General features: G+C 35.9%; 1 protein-coding gene and 1 pseudogene across 2 annotated transcripts in view; both read right to left on the bottom strand.

Annotated features, from left to right (window-relative positions):
- Srbd1 (S1 RNA binding domain 1) overlaps positions 1-24932 on the bottom strand; it is a 234164-nt gene that overhangs the window by 164087 nt on the left and 45145 nt on the right. For both annotated transcript variants that reach the window (XM_023566369.2, XM_063229102.1), the window contains 3 exons: positions 15276-15379; positions 8777-8884; positions 4672-4829 (listed from right to left, as the gene is read on the bottom strand). In XM_023566369.2, the coding sequence (XP_023422137.2) occupies positions 4672-4829; positions 8777-8884; positions 15276-15379 (370 nt within the window). The remainder of the gene's footprint in view (positions 1-4671; positions 4830-8776; positions 8885-15275; positions 15380-24932) is intronic.
- LOC134471132 (small nuclear ribonucleoprotein G-like) lies at positions 17313-20168 on the bottom strand (annotated as a pseudogene).

Below are 24932 nucleotides of genomic sequence, written 5' to 3'. Positions count from 1 at the left end.
AGATCCTACTGAACAACCAATGCATCACAGATAAAATTACAGAAGAAGTTACACAGTTTTTACAGTTGAATGATAACAACAATACAACATACCAGAACTTGTGGGACACAATTAAAGCAGTCTTAAGAGAGAAATTTATAGCACTAAAGATCCATATCAGGAAAACAGAACAAGCACATGTAAACAACTTAATGTTGAACTTCAAACTTCTAGAAAGAAAAAGAAGAGCAGGCTAAACCAAAAGCTTGTACAAGGGAAAAAATTATAAAGATCAGAGGAAACATTAACACACTGGAGACTGAAAAAAAAAAAAACAATACAAAGAATCAATGAATCTAAGAGTTGGTTCTTTGAAAGATTAAATACAATTGACAAACCCTTAGCCAACTTCCCCCCCCCCAAAAAAAAAGGAAAGAAAAGACTCCACACAATTAGGAATGAATAGGGTGAAATCACAACAGACCTTGTGGAAATTTAGAAATACATTTATACCTACTATGAAAACTTGTACTCTGATAAGATGGAAAATACAGAAGAAATGGACAAATTCTTACATACATATGAATTACCAAAACTGAATCAAAAAGATATAAAAATCCTAAATAATCCAATATAAACAAATGAAACTGAAGGTGTAATTAAAAACCTATCAACAAAGGAAAGCTCAGGCCCTGATAGATTCACTGCTGAATTCTACAAGAAATTTAGTGAAAACCTTAACACAACTACTTCTCAAACCCTTTAATGAAATTGAAAGGGAAGCAGTACTCCCAAATCCATTCCTGGAAGCAAACAGTACTCTGATTCCCAACCAGAGAAGGAACCAACTAAGAAAAGAGAATTACAGGCCAATCTCCCTAATGAATACCAACACAAAAATCCTCAATAAGATACTGGCAAACAGACTGCAGCAAACTGTCGAAAAGATTTTACACCATGATCAAGTGGGATTCTTTCCTGGGATGCAGGGATGGTTCAACATACAAAAATCCATAAATGTAATACCCCTATTAATAGAGCCAAGGGCAAAAATCATATGATCATTTCAACAGATACAGAAAAAGCTTTTGACAAAGTCTAGCACCTATTCATGATAAAAAAAAAAAACCCTACAGTAAATTGGAACAGATGGTCTTTATCTCAACCTGATAAAAGCCATCTATAAAAAATCATACTAAATGGACAAAAACTGAAAGCTTTCACTCTAAAATCAGGAACAAGTCAAGGATGTCCACAGTCTCCACTCTTATTCAACACTGTCCTGGAAACGTTAGCTGGAACTATTAGACAAGAGAAAGAAATCAAAGGAATAAAGATAGGAAAGGAAGAAGTTAAACTATCGTTATTTATAGATGATACGATACTCTACTTAGAAGACCCCAAAAACTCCACAAAAAGAATTCTAGATTTAATCAGTAAATTCAGTAATGTAGCTGGTTACAAAATCAACACTCAAAAATCAATAGCCTTCCTGTACACAAATAACAAACTCATCGAGAGAGAAATAGCATGCAAAAAAAATGAAATGCCTAAGAATCAATCTAACAAAGGATGCAAAAGACCCTACATTGTAAACTACAGTACTCTGAAAAAAAAAGAGATTGAAGAGGATATTAAAAAATGGAAAGATCGCCCATGCTCTTGGGTAGGAAGAACCAATAGAGTAAAAATGGCCAATGCCAGAGAGAGAGAGAGAGAGAGAGAGAGAGAAAGAGAGGAGAGAGGAGAGAGGAGAGAGGAGAGCGGAGAGCGAAGAGCGGAGAGGGGAGGGGGGGGGGGAGAGAGAGAGAGAGAGAGAGAGAGAGAGAGAGAGAGAGAGAAAGAGAAATAACAAATACCAAATACTGGAGGAACCTTTCTCCACTGTTGGTAGGAATGCAGACTGGTACAACTGCTATGGAAATTAGTATGGAGGTTCCTCAAAACAGTAGGATTGGAGGTCCTATTCAACCCAGTTATTCCCTTCTGGGTATTTTCCCAAAAGAATTAAAAACATCATACCACAGTGATATACGTGCACCCATGTTTAGAGCTGCACGGTTTATAATAGCCAAATCTTGGAAACAACCTAAATGAGGAATGGATAAAAAATGAGGAATGGATAAAAAAGATGTGTTATTTTTATATTACAGAGTTTTACTCAGCCATAAAGAAAGATTAACTAGTCACCTTTATAGGTAAATGGATGCATCTTGAGAATGTGCTCATTAGTGAAATAAATAAGACACACACGTGTAAACATCATATTGTTTCACTACTGTGACAAGCTGAAAGAAAAAAACATATGTATGTGTATGTACATGTATATAAAAAATACTTAAGATAGTGATACTACTGATTTCTTTGAGTTCACTGAAGAGAAAGATTTGTGCTGGTATTGTTCGGATGACTAAATGCAGATGTACTGTGCTCTGGGTGAATGATTTGGGGATGACAATGCGCAATGTATGTACCATTGTTGACTCTTCCTGCCTATCCCCGTCCTCTCCCTTCCCCTCCCCGCTTCTCCTCTCCTCCGTGGTATTGCACTCTGGGTAAATGATTTGGGGATGACAATGCGCAATGTGTATACCATTGTTGTCATCTCCTCCTCTTCCTCTTCCTCCCTTTCTTTCTATCCTTCAATAAAATGGATTTGAAAAAAAAATTAAAAGGGTCAGATCTCTTTCGAAGAGAAATCACTGGGAATAACATCCAAAGTGAGCAAAACAGAATAAGAAAGAGGGTAAAAGCCCACATACAAGAGGGGGGAAAGGTGTAGAGGCTGATTCTAGGAAGCATAATACTGTCTCTCTACCCATAAAAATTGTGCTTGTGCTTTCAAAAATTTGGGGAGGACAGAAGGGAACATTCTAGAGATAAAAAGCTACAAAACCATTCTTGGTCAAGAATGTTCTCTTAAGAATTCAGCAAAAGTAATTTTAGGTAAAACTAATCAAAAGAATAATGACTTAATTCTACTGAGAATAATTACTTTTTAAAGACAGGAATTTTTTTTTTGATGTCATTATAATGTCCTTACAGAAAGATGTGCCCATAAAACAGAACTAAGAAATAAAAACAAGCTTTAAAAAGAAAGAAGATCATTATAGAAGATGAGAGTAACATACATCAGAATTAGAAAACCTCAGGAATTATATAAATTAGGAATTAACTGAATATGAAATGAAGGGGGCCAAGATAGAGCTCAGGGGAACATGTGCCTGCCTGCTAAATGCAAGGTCCTGAGTTCAATTTCAGGTACCAAAAAAAAAGATAATATGAAATAAAAAAAACAGTTCAAGTAAAAACTTAAACCAAAAAGAAAGACAAGAACAAATAAGCAAATAATATAATTATGAACGTTCTAAGAAAAATAAAAGAAAAAAAATTAAAGATTTAATGTTTTAAATACCAAAAGATAAAGAAGTTCATCAAGGAACTACAATTTATTTTGTTAACTATCAGATGAAATTCAAAAACTGAAAAACCTTTAATAATAGATTCAATATTTAATAGTAAATTACATATAGCAGATAAGATCATTAATAAACTTAAAACAGAAGACTGGAAAACCGAAGAAACTGAAGGATTTCATAGATACATAATATACTTTTATGGAAACTGATGCTAAAAGTTCTAAAAGCTGCTAGTGGAATTTGTGTAAACACACACAGACACACAAATGCATCATAAAAAAATTCCCAAAAAGCACAGAGAAAATCTTAGCAGTCAGGAAATGAAACATACTACTTTCAAAAAGAGCAATGTTTTGGCAATTTATCAACATAAAATATAACCAGAAAAAAATAAAAATAAAAAGGGAATGATATACATAACCACCTATCTCAAATTCTTTACCCATCAGAAATATTCTTCAGTGGCTGAGGATATAGTTCAGGGGAGAACATTTGCCTACCATGAGCAAAGCCCTTAAAAATAACTTTCATAAATGAAGGAAAGAGTTTTTCAGATAAACAAAAACAGAGACAATTCATCAGCTGACACACATTAAAAGTAATAGCAAAGAGATTTTCAAGACAAAAGTAAAATATTTTCAAATAGAAACACAGAAATGGGGGCTGGAGGTTTAGCTCAGCGGTATGAGTGCCTGCTTGGGAAGTGCAAGGTCCTGAGTTCAATCCTCAGGACCAAAAAAAAAAAAAGAAAAGAAAAGAAAAGAAGGAAAGAAACAAGAAATGCAAGAAAAAAGCTAATATGAATGATAAATATATGAGTAAATAGAAGAAAACTATTGACTGAACAAAACAACAAAAATATCCTTGGGTATTAAAACATATGTGAGGGGCTGGGGATTTAGCTCAGGGGCATAAGCGCCTGCCTTGCAAGCAAGCGGTCGTGAGTTCGATCCCCAGTACCGATTAAAAAAAAAAAAAGATATGTGAATGCAACACAATAAACAAACTTAATGGGGGTAACAGTCCAAGTCTAACCCTAATCAAATCTCAGTATCTCCACTGAGACATAGGAAAAGCATTAAATGATGGTCATATGTTTAGGGTTTTTGTCAAGAAATAAAGGAAATCTGACATTTGATTGTCTGATTGCCGTATCTCTGTGAGAAAACAATTTTCTAAACTTCAAAACTTAACATTATTTCCAAATCCTCATAAAATCTATGAAATCAAACTTATGACCAATTATTACATGAAAAACTGAAAGAGAACTTACTGGTAGGAGAAATTATAGCTAATTTGCAGCCATGTTTATAACCAGGATCTACTCCCATTAAGGTACGCCCTGGGACAGGGCTGGTTAAAAGGAGCTGACGAAGGTTCCGGCCAAACATCATTACTGATTCCTTCTCTGCATCTGATGTCAGTTTGGCTCTATAAAAACAGAAAAGGAAAAAAAGAAGAAGAAGAAGAAAAGAAAGAGTGCTTAGTTTTTCACCAACATTGTCCTTCCAGAAAAAGAACACAATTTATTTTGTTCAATATTCCTCAAAGAGACATTTATACAACAAAAGAAAAAAAATCATACAAAAATTATATGAGTCTACTTCAGCTAATTACCAAAAACAATTCTGAAGGAAATTTTAGTCATACTTACCTTCTACTCTTTACAATATATAAAAGTTAAGAGCCAGGGATTTAGCTCAGCAGCATAGCACCTGCCTGGCAAGCACGAGGTATCAAAAAAAAAAAAAAAAACCAGTCTATAAAAGTTGTATGCATAACTGTGTGTGTGTGCATGTGTGCAATGATGTGTATATAAGAGAGAATATAAGGATTTGGATGTTATTTAGGATGTTAAATTAGTATTTATCAAATAATTAAAAGTATCAATACAAAATTAAAATGATAAATTACTGAATAATAGGTAGTTTCCTCTGGTAACAGTTTTATGTCTTCACCTATAAATATCTCAGTGTCCTCTTCTCTGTTACACTCTCCACATCTTTTTCATTCCCTCTATCATTCTCACAGTGACTAACATGATCACAGATACTAACACTCAATCTAGAACTATGCCTCATATAAATGGTTCCCTGTTTTATTCAGAAAGTCACTTAAAAGTGTATTTTCAAGAACTTGGGTCTATTGTGGACTTAAATACACTTCGAAAACAAGTTTTATATACTCATCTACTTAAAGAAGCTCTCAATATATTCACTCCTGAAATTCAAAAGAATTTATAAAACATTTTTCTTAAGCCAAATAAAAACACATACCATTGGCCGGGGGGGGGGGGGGGGGGATGAGCATACAAGAACAATTAAAAGCACATTTCCATCAGGGTTGAGGCATAATTTCTATACATACAAAAATATGCACAACTATCTCTCTAGATTAGTTGCTAAGGATTTTCTCTCATCTTCTCTAACATTTTATTGTCACAATCTCACATCTCAACAAGATAAAAAAAAAATCTCACTGCAATATTTCTAAATCTTCATTCTTAACTCTATTTCTTGGTAAGCATTTGTTGAGAGTCTGACACAATGCACCATGACTGATATAAAGGATACAAAGCTGAAAAGATACTTGCCTGAAGATCACAGTGTCTGCCGGAAGAAACAAACAATAATAACAAAAAAAAAAAAAAAAGCAATAAGACAAATCTAAAGCAGTGATGCTCAGGGTTAGGGAGAGACAATTAAATTAGGAAAATTTTCTAGAACAGATGTCTTCTCAGCTAAATCAAAAAAGAAAGATAATAAAAGTGAAGCAAACGAAGATGGGGACAGTAAAATGGAAGGCAGAAAAAGATAACTTATACAAAGGAAGCAATATGTAAAACTTCATGGCTCACTATAGAAAAAATCAGTGACTTCACATGCTAAAATACAAAGCCAGGTGTAATGGTGCACGCAGGAGGATCACAGCAAGTTCAAGACCAGCCTGGGCTACACAGTGAGTCCAGGCCAGCCTCAACTACACAGTGAGATCCTATCTCAAAAAAAAAAAAAAAAGGAAACAAATAGCAAAGACATAAAAGCTGTAAAGGCAAGAAAACACTAGCTCCCAGAGTGCTCATATGTTTTTCTAAAGAACTTGGATTTTACCTTAAAGCAAAAGCTCCATGGAGGAATTAAGTAGATGAGCACCAAACAGTGAAATGAGAATTTTAAAAATTTTAAATGTAGAGTCTGTACTGGAAAAGACAAGACAGAAGGTAAAGATCCTCTATGTCTACATTACAGTAATCCAGAAAGAAATGACAATGTCCTAAACTGAGACAGTAGCCATGGAGATACAAGCAATGATTAAAGATATAAAAAATGGCAAAGCAGAAAGCAGCTGGTTAACTGACAAGGTAGAACTGATAAGAGAAGTAGATGTGAAAAATGACCCACGAATAAATGATCATGACAATCACAGAAGAAAGAATGCAGAAGTAGATATGCAGGGCTGGAGATAGAGCTCAGTGGCACAGTGCCTGCCTGCAAATACGGTCCTGAGTTTGATTCCCAGTACCAAAAAAATAAAAAAAGAAATAGGCTATGCATGGATATAGTCAACTGAATAAGGTATCTACAAAATAATCATCTATATAATCTTTTTAAATTTACATTAACAATTTTATTTCTAGGTGGTGAAATTACAAGGTTTTCTTACTTTCTGCATTACTGATTCTTTGTATTTTTCTACAATCCAGAAAAAATTCTTTTCAATTAGAAAAATAAAACCAACAGGGACTCCCCTCCTCAACTGCCATTCAAATAAGTATTTCTATCAAGAAAAACATCTCTAGACAATGTCTACAAACTAACTTAGGAACTGAAATAAGTTTTATTGTTTGAACTACAGACATTTAAGAAAAAGAGAGGTAAAGGGCTATTGCTTTCCCATCCCCCAAAAAAAGATTACATATTAAATAATTCCACACCCAACTGCTCCCATTCAATCTCAACGAAATTATTCCACATGAAGCAAAGCCACTCAAACAAAATATATGCAAAAATGCTGAATATACTACAGGACATTATATAAACATGAAAGAAAAAGATAAAAGAATAAACATACAAAAAAAGAATTGATCAGATCTTGGGTTTTTCAATTTAAAAAAAGCATTGAAATTTTAAATAAGATAACTTTTCACTAAAAACAGAATTCCTTAAAGTGTATGCCCGAGCACTCAAAATCAAGAGATGTTACTTCACCCAGACTTGAAATAAAATTTCAAAAGGAACAATATTTTAGGAGATGTCAGGCCTAAACATGACCAAACAAGTCAGGTGTGGTGGTGCATGCTTAACATCCCAGCATTCTAAAAGGCTGAGTTCAATTTAATGACTTGGTGAGACCCTGTCTCAAAATAGAGAAGGCTGAGACTACAGCTCTCCGTGAAGGCCGAGTTCAATCCCTGGTACACAAAAAAAAAGATCAAACAAGAGAATGAATATTCCTGATAAACAGAAAGCAGACAAGAGAGGTACATTTGTTTTTAATAGTACTTGCTCATTCCCTGCTCTGAACACTTCTGAACTCTACATCCAAGCTCAACAAAAGAACAAACATTACATAACTGCCAGAAATTCCAGTGAGGATGATGAGATAGCTAGAACTCCAGTCCCCAAGTAATCTTTGCTGAAACTTGAAAATTAGAAAACACAGCAAATGTACAGTAGTCAGGAATGACTACACAAGGAAACGGACACTTTCCAAAAAGTAACTTCCAAGATGAAGGCTGGAGGGTGCCAGGAAAGAAGGCGTGTGCCTCCCTACATTGCTTTTCTTTCTGTCTTCTCCCTTAAAACATCTGTGTATCTCATCTCTTTAGCAGTTTTCATCTTCATTACTACTAGAACTTCTAGCAATTCACTGACACGGTTATTCCAATAATCTCCTGATATTTGCTCATCATTGCTGATAATTTTCATCCAACAATTCCTATTTGGAGATTTAAAAACATGTATTTGCTTTCTCTCTTCATAGTAATAGACTCATCATACGCTCTACCAACTTCCTTATGTTTTCTTTGGCTCTCTTACATCTAAAAATTACCATAAAATAACTTTTCAAGTTTGTTTCTTCCAAGCTAAGTCTCTAACACAATCATGTGTTTGGTTTAGTTGTCAAATCACAAGGCAAGTATTGCAGAAGTGGAACAGGTATGCATTAACTGGTCAAGATTTGAGTGTATCACAATTAAGAAAAACACTGCAACATCTATGCACATGAACACATCTGCAGATGGAAACCAAGAATTAAATTTAAGCCTTTGTGAAGTTCTCAAGCTTATTCAGTTAACAAATATTTACTACATGCCTTAAAAGAACTAGTGCCGTACATAATAATAAACAGTTCACAGAATTAAACAAGATACATACCTGAACTCTCTGCAGAGGAGAGGATAAATAAGGCGTTTAAAGGAATCATCCAGTGAATTATGTAAGATCTTCATTAACTCTGGCCTTGCAAAGCCATGTGGTCTCCACCTGCAAAAAAAAAAAACCTCATACTAAAACTTTGATGCTAACAATGAGACCATGAAAGGACACCTCAGAAGATGAGCAGTATGGAACAGAGAAAGGGGAAAAGATTTTACTAAAGCCAAAGCAACACTATCTGTGAGAGAAGGCTGTGGTGTCTAGAAATTGTTGCTACAATATCTGGAGACTTTATTTTTTAAAATCTGGTAAATAAAGTCAGATATAAAACTTAAGGAAAAACTTTCCTTTTCTGGGAAAAATCTCCAAAGCATTACTAGGAATGGCCAAATTTTTAAGATGTAAATAAGTCATCAGAAACTAAATTGTGTCTCTCAAAATTCACACATAAGCGCTCGCCTCCAAAATGAGGGCATTTAGAGATGGAGCTTCTGGAAGATAATTAGGTTTAGACAACTCATCAGAGATCTCTCTCTCCACACCCCTGTCCACCAAGGGACAGCACAGGAAGAACCCTGGAATCCAGGAAGAAAGCCCTCCTCCGGTGGCGAGCCAGTCAGCTCCTTGAACTCAGACTTTCAAGCCTCTAGAACTGTAAGAGAGTTCATTTCTGTTGGCTAAGCCAGTTCATTCACATCAGTCTATGGTACTTTGTTATGGTTAACACAAGCACTGTATCTTCTTCCCATTTCTTTCTCTCTTGCTGACAGTTAAATGCTTCTGGGCATTCTTTTTTTTTTTTTTTTTTTTTTTTTTGTCTTTTTCCTTTTTATCGGTACAGGGATCGAACTCACGACTGCTTACTTACAAGGCAGGGGCTTATGCCGCTGTCCAGCCCCTGGGCATTCTTGAGTAGAACTGGACTTACTGTTTAGGTTACACTGTCAGCCTCAGACAGCATCTGCATTTTATGGGGACTGGGCGATCTAAATGCCAGTGACCAATCATTAGTAGACATTAAAAAAAGAAGAGAAAAAAATGCAAGTAGAAAAGAAAGAATTCTGCCTTTTGTGTTTTCATCTTCTTACAGCCTTTCTGTCTTTGCTTTTCACTGTGTAGTGAATGAGACCATCAAGAAAATATTAACAATGTGCAATAAACCATTACACTACCTGAAGGACCTGTCATCTCCCACACTTATTTTAGGCTGGAAAATAAACAAGTTTCAGCTAGAAAATGAATGAATTTCAGCAAAAATTTAAGCATTTACAACGTTGTTACCAAAGCTTACATAATAACTAATCTCTTCCACAGAGGAGTGTTATTTCAGCAGCTCACAATTTTGTTTTTTAATTTGAACAAGCATGATTTTAGGCGGGATATGCATTCTTCCTTTCACCCAAACACTGCCATTCCCTATTGTCACCTTCATGACAGAAAAAGTGATAGAAGAGTAGTAGAAAAGTGATAGAAAAGCACAGTAAAAGTAGACATAGAAGTATCACTTTCAATGAGACAAAGATCTCAACAAATGCATCTCATTGTATAAGAAGAGAAATATGTAAAAGATAAAGATATAGAGAACTCACAAGCAAGGATAAGAGCACAAGAGTATACTAGTTATAAGCAACATATGGGCCTGACGGCCAAACTTCAAATTCTGCTTTCGTGGGGAATTTACTGGGACTCTATATTGTACTATTATTTCTGTAAAATGGGAACAACAACACTATTTGCTTTGGTAGTTACCATGACAGGTTTTGGCACATTTAAGCACTGCTACTCTTATTACCATCATCACCATCACAACTACTACCACCACCACCATTTTGGAAAATCCAATGTCAAGAAAGACTTCCCAGAAGAAATATCTGAGATGTTTTTTAAAAATTAATTACAGCTTACCAAGAAAAACAAATGTATATAATTACTCTGGAAAGAAACCACAGCATATACAAAAGCTCAGAGGCATAAAAGAGCATGATAAATTCAAGTAACTGCAGGATGGAGCTGACCCTCCCAGACAGTGAGACTGAGCTCAGGGGAAAGTGCTCCTGCCTTCTCCTTCTTCACTGAAGTTTTTCTCTACTCTCCCCATCAACTCTCACTTTAGATCCCTCCTGAGCCCAGGGACCCAGTTCCCTCCTTATATATGCCAGTGTCTGGACACCAAATCTCAGAGGGACTCTTTCTCTGCTACTATCCGCTCTACCATCTTTCCAGAAGTCAAATTCAGTAACTACAAGCAGTAGTTAGTACCATACTGCTAGGTCATAAAGTGGAAGGATCAAGTCAGGGGACTATAAAGCTAGACTATTTGGCAATGGGCAGATTATACTGGGTCTTACACAGAAGGTTAGAGAGGCTGGCTAGTTAAGAAAGAAAATATAAGCCAGGCACAGCGGCACACATACACTTGTAATCCCAGCACTTGGGGGGCTGAGGTAAGAGGATCACAGCTAGTTCAAGACCATCCTGGGCTACATAGTGAGACTCTGTCTCAAAAAAAGTGAAAAGAAAAGATAGTTCTGGGTTATGAGACAATAAGCTAGAAAGATAGCCCTTAGACACAGGAAGACTCCAATGATTTTTTTAAATGTATTTATGTGGTGTCTGCTAAAGTCATTCCTTTTTAGCCTCAACAATTTACTATTTGCAGGAAAAAGCCAAAGCCCTTAAGATTCTCTGCCTACACACTCTTGAGGTCCCAATGGTCTCCAACCCTCAAGATCTTCCTTTGGCTCTCCTCCCTGGAACAGAGAGCTGTGGGTCTACTTTATATTCAAAGATGACTCATTTATTCTGCTTGCCTTTAGGCCATTGGACTTGACCCTGAAAGATTACAATTATATCCATTTACTGCATCTAGAAACTCCTTTATATCCTTTACTTAACAATAATTTCTGCTCTTTCTTGCTTTCTGGTATCGATTCACAGCACCAGAGACCTAAACAGTACAGTGAACTCATAAAACTTATTTATATCTTAGAGCAATATAATCAGCTTGTTTTATAGGATATCATCTCAAAACCTTTTTTTTTTTTTTTTTTTTTTTTTTTTTTGAGACAGGGTCTCACTATGCAGTTCAGGCAGGCCTTGAGCTCACTTTGTAGCCCAGGTGCTGGGATCATAGGTATCTGCTATTACATCTGCGTGAAGAAATAATTTCTTATATACTTCTTTTAAAGACAAGGTCTCACTATGTAGCCCAGACTAGCTTTAAACTCCTGCCTCAGCTCCCCAAGTGCTGGGATTACAGGTATGTGCCATGATGACCAGCTAACAGACTTTTTTTTTAGTACCAGGAATCAAACCCAGGACCTTACGTTTGCCAGGCAGGCACTTGTGCCACTGATCTATATCCCCAGCCCAAGACTTTTATTTTAAACTAATCTTTAGGTATTTCTTTCTCATTCTCAATGGAATTTACATGACTATTTATAAAGGAGGTAAATATTCATTTAAAAAATTACAATTACATAAAGTTATAGAGAACTAAAATCTCAAGCCAGAGCTAAAAAGTAAACCATCTATTATCTTCCCATTTTCCTATATATGTAGATATATTATTGCTACTAATGAGATATAATAAACAGTAAATATAAATTCTTTTTAACATAATAAGACATTTAACACCCTCACTAGCTCAATCTCAGCATTTTCAAAATGGCTTTATAGGACGATTTTATTGACTTAAGCAATGCATCTACTGATTAACACTGAGAGTATCATTTTGCTTGATGACCACTTATTAGTAGTATTTGGTGGTTCAGCAAATAATATGACCCCTCACGGAAATGGCTTTTGGTAAGCTGACTTCCATGAAACTCACACAAGAGCCATGCTGCATAACGCAGCTAAATGCCAGGTACAAAGCATATAAGGAACATTTCATCTAACTTTTCAAGTTGTATTCCCACCAATCTTCTAAGCTAAGATCACAGAGTGCTATCTGGTAATGAGTATATTCAAACTTTGCATCTTCTAACTGCCAGATATGTCACTTTACATCTTTGCATCAGTCTTCTCATTGGCCAAATGACAGCTACAGAACCTGCTCAACCTTCCGTATATAGTGTTGTGAGAATCAAGCACATTTAGGACAGTTAAAACTAAAAGTTAAAAGTGTTACTGAAACAAATGGAGTCATTTTAATAGCATTCCTTAATAAATGAAGATTAATTAAAATGAAATAATTAAAATCCAATAAACATAATGTTCATTTATTTAATTACTGTACTAAGGACCAAATGCAGGTCTTTTGCAGAGCCCATTCTTTATATTTTTTACTTTACTTTGAGACAGAGTCTCACTAGGCTGCTATATGCACAGGCTGCCCTCTAATTTGCACTCATCCTGCCTCAGCCATCCATGTAGCTGGGACTATAGGAATGTGCCCCCATGTGCAACTGATGCTCATTTCAATCGTCCCTAACATGTAAAATATTCTAGTTGTGTTTTTCAACCTACATATATTCAAAGATTTATCTCATAAATTATATTTTTGTTTCAATCATCCTTAAGGAGTAAAATATTTCAGTAGAATTACTAGTTATTTTTAAAAACATATTCTTTATAAAACACTCAAATATACAGAAAAATGGTTATAAATTGCCTAGTAACGGAGTAAATCTTGAAAAATGAATTGGTAGGTGATTTTGTGGCACAAACATGAGAGTGTCCTTATGCTATTCTGTATGTTGTAACTTACTGCTTCCCTGGTCTAAAGAGTACATAGCCTATTGCTTCTAGGCCTCAAACCTGTTCAGCAGCATCTCACTGTATGGAATACTGTAGGCAACTGCAACAAATGCAAGTATTTGTGTATCTAAACATAAAAAAGTTAAAGTAAAAATACAGTACAAAAGATTTAAAGCTGAGTTGGTCATGACAGGAAACGTGTATCATCCCAACACCGAGAGGCTAAGGCAGGAGAATCACAGGTTCAAAAGTTTAGAAGGTTGGGAATGCAGCACAGTACTCCCTGGTTTAAATTCTCAGAACTAGAATGATAAATAAATAAATGCATGAATGAGTAAGTCAGTACACCTGTATAGAACACTTACCACAATGGAGTTTGCAAGGGACATTACTCTGGGTAAATCTAGGAGTGTCAGTGGAGACTTTAAACAACTACATACTTCACAAACTGCACACTTTGCCTAGAGTACACTTAAATTCTTTTCTTTCCTCAATAAATTTGCCTACTGTAACTATTTTACTTTATGAACTTAAATTTTTTTAACTTTTTAACTTCTGTGATAATTTAACTTAAAACACATGGTACATATGTATATTGATACAAAATTATTCTCTTATATTCTTATTCTATAAGCATTTTTCTATTTAAATTATTTTCACTTTTTAAACTTTTTTGTTAAAAAACTGAGGTACAAACGCACACATGCTGGCCTAAGGCTACACAGGTTTCATCCAGGCATCTCATCTCACCAGCGGTCTTAATGGAGAAACATGCCAGGAGACCGCGCCTGCTCTGATGACAATGCCTTCACCTGGAATCCTCTAAATGGACCTCCCATGGAGGCATCAACCTTTCAGAAATATGGCGACAGCAGTTTGTTTGCTAGATGTGTGTCTTTACCGTCCATCCTAGGTTTGCTTAGAAGCAGATAATGTTCCATAAGCATTCATGTCTATTAATAAAAACTTTTAAGGAGCCTATTGCAATTTACAAAAACTTCAGCTAAACCCTTCAGTGTGAATTTTCTTGGTGGCTCTGCTCCTGCCACCCAGTCATCTGCTAGCGGTTATACAGATGAATGAACTTCATTTTGCCAATGCACATAACACACTTGGATCATTGTAAACCCCCATTCTCCCTCTCTTGGGCTATCCTTTTCCACAGGCTCATCCTGGTGGAGGGAGGTTTCAATGTGAATAATATATTTTGCACATATCCATCACTCCATTGTTCACCCTTACATCCCTCCTGTTCTCTCCTAGTTTCCTCCTTGATGGATCTTCTCTTTCTGCAGTCTATTTTTCTCCTGCCACTTATTCAGCAGTCTGGCCACTCAAAGAAAAAAGTTTAGTTCCATAATAATTATGAGACTGTCATATATATAATCTATCACTGATCCTTGACTGAAACATTACCTACCACATGACTATACTAAAGTAAAAAGTTTCCCTCCCCAGAGGAAATCATTATGAATAATTTCTTATTGCATCTCCTAGATATTTTCTACTTACCATACATAGCAAATATAGTTTCTAAATGCAAAAAAGATATTATATACATTGTCAACTTTTTTTTTTTTTTGCCTTTTTTGAGAATCTTGCCATACAGTTCAGGCTGGCCTTGAACTCACTTCGTAGCCCAGGCTGGTCTCAAACTTGCAACAATCCTCCTGCCTCAGCCTCCCAAGTGCTGGGATTACAGGTGTGTACCATCATACTTGGCAACTTGTGAACTTTTTATGTACATAACGGACATCTTTCCTTAACAGTATGAAATGGTATCAGGATGGTATTTTACCTGTTTTGGATGCACCACCTACAGAACTCATTCTTTATTCCATCAGAAATGTTGACCTTGACTGTCAATATCTTCAAATTCTCTCCACGATTAATTGCTAAAATCTGAACACAAACATATATGGTAAAAACTGATAATCCACAAAGTATATAAATGATAAATTTAACTAGTCAATATTTATGAAACAAATGAGACAGCTAGCTAGTCAAGAGCTCTATCAATTTTTAAGTTTTTATTTACCAAGAATGTATGCAAAAATAATGATCTGTTTATACTTTTTTTCAAGTAACTTATCTCCCTCATAGACAAAACCATAAATGTTAAATGAAATTAAATACAGGAAAAAAACCAACATGTCATATTCCCAAAGAAAGACTGTTGTGATCTAAAATCTCATTTTCAGAGTCTTCCAACTGAAAATTCTGATCATCTAGAGTTGGGAAAGGATATGTTTTACAGATGTGAAAAGATTATCTGTGTTAAGATAAATATGTGAACATATAAAACCCCAAGATAAATCACTAATAGCTACTAATTTTTACCATTCGCTGAGTACTAGTAATTATAAAACCTATCTAAGTACTTTAAATGTATTCTTTTCCCATTACAAAAGTCCTGTTTTGTTTTTGTCAGGAAATTTTATTTGAACATTCTAAAGCAGTAGTGCTTTATGTTTCTAAATTACAAATTTAGCTCCTGTAGGAATTTCAGAAAAGACATAAGAAAACAATCTCCCTCCCAACACAATTATGACACACACATCTGAAAAATTCCAATGTTTCATGCAACAGAACACAAGTTGTTAAATTAAAGGCCACACATTTCTATACCACTCATCATCAGAAAAAGTACTTCTCAGTCAATCTGTATATCCTAGTGCATTTGGCAGTCTATACCTACATTACATTATTTAATGTGATAGACATCAATTATCCATCTCCCCCTTGCTTTTAATAATTTCTTATGTAAAGCTTTCATTCAAACCCAAAACAGATGTAAGGCAGACTTGGGGGAAAAAAATGATAATCACTGTAGACATTTAGCTAAATCATAGTTTACCTAAATCCCAGAATGTATAGTAAAAGCAAATATCTTTTCCATTTAACATTTTTTGTTTTGTAACTGTACAGTAAATTGCACTGTAGAGAGTACACCTCTGTCTTCACACTGCATCTTCTTTGGATAGAATTAAGATATAACTGGATAATTATATGATAAACAAATGGGAAGTTGGTCCAACTAAGATGACAGATGTATTACATACAGAATTTAAAATTTTCTCTTTAAAATAAAATAGGATGGGCCAGGGATTTAGCTCAGTGGTGTAAGCACCTACCTGGAAAGTGCAAGGTCATGGGTTCAATCCGCGTACCAAAAAAAGCGGGGGTTGGGGGTATAACTGAATTGAAAACAAAAACTAAAATGAAATCCGTCAAAAAGAACCCAGATTCAATATATAAAAATGTCCCATAATAGGTCAATAATGGGAGTAAGAAGAAAAAAGTCATCTTTCTGGAACATCATTTTTCAAAAACATAGAAATACCAAGTGTCAGGAAAATTTCTATCCATGTAAAATTTCAGCATTCAGGCTTCTATTTTATTGAAACAAATGCTTTAAATAAACAATTTGTCCTCTTCACTGAAGAGAGCTGTTCTATTTCATCTTTAATAAGCTAATTTTTTGGGCATATTAGCCATGTTCTGTAGTAATGCTTACTGCATAAACCCAAGCATTTGCTGTGAACAGTCAGAGAAAGCAGTCAGCAAGAATCCAGGAGCACACACTCTGCCCAGGAGCTCACAGAAATGCCTTCTCCTGGCTCACACAGCTCCAGTTCCACCAAGCAGACCAGAAGCTGGCTACAGGTGGCTCAGGGCACACAGATCTGCCAGTGTTCCAGGTTGTGCTACAAAAGTTTATCTAATAAAAAATTTAATATGAAAAAAGATTCAACCCAATTTTCAGTCATAGTGAAACCAGCCTTCTGGAGAAGGTCATGGATTGCTCTGCTGAACAGTCAGTCATTATTTAAACTCATTCCAGGGCTTCCAACAGGACGATACCACGTTCCTGGTGTTACAAACACTCCGGTATTGCTATGCTGCCCACTCGCTGCCATTTTCACACAATCGTCTATCATGAGATTCACAAAGAGATCAATATACTCTTGCAATGTTCCTTGTTCATGTCTGCCACATTTAATTTCAATGATAACTTCTTCTCCATAAATTTTTTCAGCTCAGGAGGATAAGCTTTGCTCAGCTTGTCCAGTCTGTGGAGTCAGAGTGATTCAGTTCAATTCAGTAAGATGTGCTATGTAGTCCAGGCTGGCCTCAAATTCCGTGTACAGTCCATACTGGCCTCGAACTCATGATAATCCTTCTGCTTCATCCTTTCAAGTGCTAGGATTAGACATGCACCTCCACATCTGGCTGAATACATTTTTTTTAAGAAATATTCTCTACCACCAGTGATCTATGTAATGTCTCTATTTGATATAATAATTTTTCTGTGACTAACTTTCCCAAATCACAAAGCTAGTGAGTATCAAAGGAGGAATTTAAACTCAGATCCTGTTCTTATAAAATATATTAAAAGAGCAATTCTTAGGGGCTGGGGATTTAGCTTAGCGGCATAAGCACCTGTCTTGCAAGTGTGTGGTCGTGAGTTCGATCCCCGGTACCGATGAAAAAGACAAAAAAAGAGCAATTCTTTTAAAACACTTCTTTGAGAAGAAAGAAGCTTTAATTGAGCAGAAGGAAGGAATAATAAAGAACAAAGTAAAAATTAATAGAAAATAGAAAACAAAGAGGACTATCAACAAAATCAAAAGCTGGGCCTTTGAATATAGCCAAAAAAAAAACCTCCCAACACACACAAACCCCTGACATTTTGCTTGACTCATCAAGAAGAAAATAGAAAACAGTCAAATTATCAAAATAAGCAAAAGAGAGGCCATTACAATATGGATCTTACAGAAATTAAAAGTCATAAGAGAATATTACATTAGATAACTTACATAAAATGGACAAAGTTCAAAAAAAGTATATACATACACAAATATAAAACATTTCCCATAAAAAATGTCCAATATCAGAGTGCTCCCACATTGAATTCTACTATTTAAAGCAGAAACAATTCCAATTCTTTATAAAAATCTCCAAAAACACAAAAGAAGGGAAAATTTCCCAATTCACAATAATGTCAGCATAACCCTGATTCAAAACCAGACAAAACTTCACAAGAAAACTACAAAGTCAAATCTCTTAGGATGACAGATGAACATACTACCAACACAAATCCAGAAAAATACAAAAAGGGTCATACACCAAGATAGCATAAGATTTATTTCAGGAATTCTCAGTTGGTTCAGCATTGAAAAACATAAGTAATATAATAAATAATAATTATTTTAATTCAATTTTTAAAGTCACATGGTCACCACAAAAGAGTCAGAAATAGTATTTAACAAAATTTAGCAGTATTCGATGACAAAAATATTCAAAAAACTAGAAATAGAAGTTCTTCCAAGTGACAAATAACAGAAGTTTAGGACAGAAACTGAAGATAAAGTGAACAGTGGGAGAAAGCGGAAAGGAACAGGTAACATAAAAGGCACAGGAGATGGGACATCTGCGAAAGAGGCAGCACACAAGTACAGGAAAGACAGTCTCCTGGGAGGATGAGAAGCCACCTTAAATATTCATGGCACAATAATGAATATTTATGTGGCATGAATGAGCTGAGGATTTAGCTCAGCGGCATAAGCGCGCCTGCTTTGCAAGCGCACAGTCCTGAGTTCAATCCCAGTACCAAAAAAAAAAAAAAAAGAACTCACTAACAACCAATTTGGAGAAGGAAAACAAGATGCAGCCAGAAGAATTTAGTTGACAGGTATAAAACTTATCTCCACATTACACAAAGACATTCCACGTCATGTTATTCCTTTTCTACTAAATTTCATCATTTTCTGAGGAAATATAAACTGGTATATTTGCAAAGGGACTGAAAATCAAGATTGAGAGCTGGGGACATGAGGTCTCAACTCTACAAGGAAAGAAAAGCTATCTTTGGGACCTAGCACGTTATTCCTTCAGACTACAAAACATCAAGTAGCAACAGCAACCTAAGTCAGTATCAATCATAAACTCAAACTGTTACATGTACTATTTAAAATACTAAGTGGGGCTGGGGATTTAGCTCAGTGGCATAAGGGCCTGCCTGGCAAGCGCAAGGGCCTGCCTGGCAAGCGCAAGATCATGAGTTCAATCCCCAGTACCAAAAAATAAATAAATAAAAATAAAATGCTATAACCCGTCAGTAGTCTCAGGAGGCTAAGGCAGGCAGATCACCATGAGTTCAAGGCCGGCCTACACAGTGAGTTCAAGGGCAGCCTGATCTTCAGTGAGACTTTGTCTCTAAAAGCCAAAATAAATAATATAAATAAAATGCTAAAATCTAAAAAATATTTTCAAGCATAAATTAGAAAAGCTGCTATAGTTCAGATTTACAAGGACCACCAAAAACTTATGTGTTCAAAAGACCGGTTTTTGGAAGGTGATAGATCATAAGAAGCCAGTACATTGGCTCCTGTTGTAGTTCGAGTTCAGATGGCCCCCTCACACCTCATGTAGTCATGGAAGCAGCTGAATCTAGCATCTGTGAGTGGATCGTTGTCTAGCACTGGGATTGGTGGTGTGAGTGTTGTACCCACCCTGGGGCAGAGCCAGCAAAGAATGTAGGGAGGGAAGGAGGCATGCTTTTCACCTTCTTTTGCCCTTTAGCTCTAATGGCTTGTGACAACCAACAATGGCTGTACCTCAGCCACGTTACCCTGCCTTAGAGCCAGCTGAAACCTCCAAAACTGTAAGATAAACCTACCTTTCCCTAATTTGGGGCATCAGGTATTTTGTCTCTGCAAGGAGACAAAAGTAATTAAGACAGCCTCACATTCATCAGTGGAGCAGTACATTGATGAGATCATAATTTGACGGCAGTACCTGGAAGTGACAGAAGTGGAGCCTAGTTAAAGGGAATGAACTATAACCCTGGGAACTTCATCTGGTCCCTGGCACCATTCTTCTCTGGGTCTTTCATTTTTCTCTCTGCTTACCTGGCTGCCATGATGCGAGTAGTCGTCCTCTGTCACACCCTTCTGCTATCTTTCTGACTCACTACAGGCCTAAAAGCAATGGAGCTCATAATCGTAAGGTGGAAACTCTGAAACCAAGAACCAAAATAATTCTTTCCATCTCTAAGATGTTTTTCTCAGGTATTTAGTTACAATGATGAAAAGTTAATCAATACGCTGGTTTTAATACAAGTACTTGTTTCCAAGTTCCAATAAATTTTTAATAATATAAAAGGAACAAACTATAATATCAAAACTCTGCAAAAGGAATTTTAAGCCATGTATGGTGGCACAGGCTTATAATTCCAGCACTCAGGAGACCGAGGCAAGATCACCATGCGTTCTTGGCTAGCCTGGGCTATACAGTGAGGTGGTATCTCAAAAATAAACAAAAAAGGGGGGGGGATTTAATATACTATATTTAGTCACTAGTGCTATTAAAAAAATTTTATTATACTATATCTGTAGTGTAAAACTAGGTAAGTAAAATCATTTTTCTCCAATTCGTTGAAAGCATATACTTCACCTGATACAACAAATATAAAGTACACAAAAACTAACAACTTTAAATAATAGTAAAACATTTTAAATCTTCAAGGGCAGAGACCATGTCACCTCTGTCCCTCAAATAAGACCTGACATAAAATAAGTATTCAAAAAATAAATACTTATGGGATTAATGAAGTCTCTCCATGTCATTTTTAGAACAACAATGAAAAGAGACAGAGAATTAAATTGGCACCAGATTTCTCAAAAACAGCATATAAAAGAAGGCAAAAATATAGTAAGATATTCAAAAAACACATATAAAAGTTATTATACCATGACAAGGCCACAGGAAAAAATAAAACTTGGGTGTTTCAGAATCCAGAGGATACTAGATGTAGCAGGACAGAGGTCAGCAAAGTATAGACTATAAGCTTCTTAAATAAATGTGTAGGAGGTGATTGCTTTGGGTGATGATCCTGCACTAGGTCCAACCTTCCAACCGTCCAAACCAAAATGGAGTCACTCACAGTAAAGGTCCAAGTCCAAGTTTGGATCTTACAAGAAATCAGGACAGTAAGAACTGAAAGAGTTTTGGCCCAGACAGGATACTGTAGCCGGTAAAGCCTCAGGAGGAACCAAGGAGCTCCATCTCCCCCACCCCTAGGAATTCACCTCTGGTGCCAAACAAAGACCAATGGGCTACCTGTGCATCCCTAATGCCCCCTCAGGCTCCACCCCAAACCTAAGCTACATATATGCCTCCACTCTTCGTGTTCCACAGAGTGACTGGGGGGGGGGGGGTGCGGTGCTCCAGGGGATGGGGAGGGGATGTGTCTCTCCCCACATTTTCAAAATAAAGGTCATTTATAGTTCATACTTCTTATCTTTTCAGCCGCCGCTGGTCCCCCACAGTTCTATCAAGAACGACAGTAACAGAACTAAATCTCCAAATAAGTCAGTTTTTAGGCAGGATGGTAAGTCTTCTTTGCTTTAACCTTTACAAAGAAAGTAACTTTGAAACAATCTATTTTTTATTTCTGGATTTTCTATTTCTGTGTTCCTCGTCCTTTTCTGCCTATAAAGCAAACACTTCTGCTCAGTTCATTGAAAGATCTCATTCTATTTTAAGCGTTTTTCAGGCGTTGAGGTGTTTTTCAATTCTAGAGTTGCAAATAAAGGCCAATTAAGATCTTTAAATTTGGTTTGTTGTAATTTTATCTTTTGACAGGCCAATCCTGCCTGCCATTTGTTTTGGTAAATAGATTTTACTAGCTGGGTGTGGTTGCACAGTAATCCTTTTGGGAGGCTTAACTAGAAGGATTGCAAATTAGTAAGGCACTGATAAAAATAAAAAAAAAAAAATTAAAAAGGCTGGAAATACAGCTCAGTGTGAAGGCCTTGAGCTCATTCAGCCAAATGACTAGAAATCCCTGGGAGGGAATTAAGGGCAGATATTTCATATCATGTAAGGTTATGATTAAGACAATAGTGGGTCAGTTCCCATAAAGAAAGCACAGTTTGCAATCCTGGAACCAAAGACTGTAAGATAAAAAGCATTAAACATGATAAAGGGGGAATCTATATAATTTAACATACAACCAATCTTCATAGGCTGATAAAGTTTGTTTTGCTTTGTTTTCTTTGGGTAACAAGAATGGAACGAGCTCTAGACATTTAAGAAAATCTGTATCAATTAGCTGGGCTAACAGTTACTAAGCTGAAGAGGGAGAGATTTCAGTGGCCACAGAAAAGAATAGAGATTTTTTAAAAGTTTACAAAGTTACTAAAACAACAAGTAATAATAAAACTAGGGGAAGTAAAAAGTATTTTCAAGTTATAATATGCAAAATATGTTTTTACTAGACAAAATATCTAAAAAAATCAGTAAAAAAGAAACTAACACAAACTGTCCCTGAAGAGGTTTAAACACTAAACTTACGAATAGAGCTTTTAAATTAACTACCTAAAATATGCTCAGAGTTAAAAGGAAATCATGGACAAAGACCTAAAAGAAGCTTGGAGGACGATACTTAAACCATACAGAAAAACAACAAAAAAGGATTGAAAATTATAAAAAGCAACCAAATACAGTGATTGCAATTTGGTTGCAACCAGAATTATGGAGCAAATTCTGCAACCAGAATTATGGAAAGAATTATGTTCCTGAACCAAGGTACCACTGTAGACATTACAGACTGAAAAAAATACAATGATTGATTCACTAGAGGGAGAGCCAGGCAGGGTGACTCACACCTGTACTCCCAGCACTCAGGAGGCTGAGGCGGGAGGATCGTTGGGAGTTCAAGACCAGCCTGGGCTACAAAGTGAGCTCAAGGCTAGACTGAACTGCATAGTGAGACCCTGTCTCAAAAAAAGACAAAAAGACCAAAAAAAAAAAAAAAAAAAAAAAAAAAAATTCACTAGAGGGATTCAACAGAAAATTTGAGCACGTAAAGAAAAATCAGCAAACTTGAGGATAAATCAATTGAAATTCTACAATATGAAAAGAGAAGAGGAAGGGAAGAGAAGGGAATGGGGAGAAGGGAGGGGGGAAAGGGGGGAGAACCTAAGAGATCTGTGTAGTACTACCAAGCCTGTCCACTACATAAAATGGAATTCCCAGAAGAATAAAAAGGCAGAAAAAATATTTGAAGAAGCCACAGATGGTGACATTTGCCTGGAGTCCCAGCACTCAGAAAGCTAAGGCAGGACTCTCACGAATTCAAGGCCAGCCTGGGCTCCAAAGTGAGTTCAAGGCCAGCCTGAACTATAGAGTAAGACTCTGTCCTAGAATTTAAAAAAAGAATATTTGAAGAAACAATGACCAAGAATTTTGCAATGTTAAGGCAAACCATTACTCTACACTTCTAAGACTCACAATGAACTCCAAGTGGGATAAACTCAAGGAGATCCACAAGTCAAATTATAATTTAATTTTTACAAGATACATGACAGAGAATCCTGAATGCAGCAAGAGAAGTGACTGTCATGAACAAGAGTTACCAAAAACCACTGGTGTATATACTACAAGATGTGGATGATATACTCCAAGTACCAAAAGAATTTTATATAGATAGAAAAATTATCATTCAAAAATGACCAAAATTGTAATACAGTTTCAACTTTACAAAATTAAGTTTTAGAGATTGGTTGCACAATAATGCAGACTATAGAATAGTACTTTGGTTCACAAACTTCCTTCCATGATGGCAATCACAGAATTCGTTCCATAATTCTGGTGGAATGAACTTATAAGCACATGAAAGCAAATGCAAGCATATTCTAGTTGCAACCAGAATCATGGAACGAACTCCAGATCAGCATTATGGAGAGAATTAAATTTGTGAACCGAGGTATCATTTGCATACTTACAATGCTAAAGAGCACACTTTTTTTTTTGTTATGTGACTTTTTCTTTTCTTTTTTTTTTGGTTTTTCGTTTTTTTATTGGTACCAGGGATCGAACTCATGACTGCCTGCTTGCAAGGCAGGCGCTTATGCCACTGAGCTAAATCCCCAGCCCCTATGTGACTTTTTCAACCGTTCAATTTTTTTCTATATAATAGGAAAAATTAAGACTTGCAAGACAAATAAAAACTAAGAGAGTATGCCAGCAGTAGCCAGTCCTACTGTATTTTTAATCGCTAACTCTTCTTTTTCCCCCCTTTATTATTTGTAAGTCACATTCTATAGTGTGCATATTACCTATTGCTACATTTTAGGAAAAAAATCAATACACTGAAAAACTAGAAGACTTAGATACAGTGACTATGGTTGAAACCACTGAGATCTTTAACACTTTATTCCAAATCATCTGATTTGTATTGCCTATGGAAAACATCTAGAATTGAGCTCAAATTCAAGCATATTAGAAAGCAGAGTCTAACAAGAAAGATCACCAGCCAGAAAACAAGATACCTGCTAAAAACTCAGTGTCACTAACTTCTGAGTCTGCAGTTTCCAATTTGTGAAATTAGAAGAATATGGCAATCTTATAATAATTTTATAAAGAAAAAGAAAATATTTGACACAAA

This window comes from Cavia porcellus, unplaced genomic scaffold (genome assembly GCF_034190915.1).
Source record: "Cavia porcellus strain 051 isolate PalLab524CR breed Dunkin Hartley unplaced genomic scaffold, mCavPor4.1 scaffold_1, whole genome shotgun sequence".
Taxonomy (NCBI): Eukaryota; Metazoa; Chordata; class Mammalia; order Rodentia; family Caviidae; genus Cavia; species Cavia porcellus.
The sequence above is the reverse complement of the archived record's forward strand: the minus strand, read 5'-3'. Positions and strand labels throughout refer to the sequence as shown.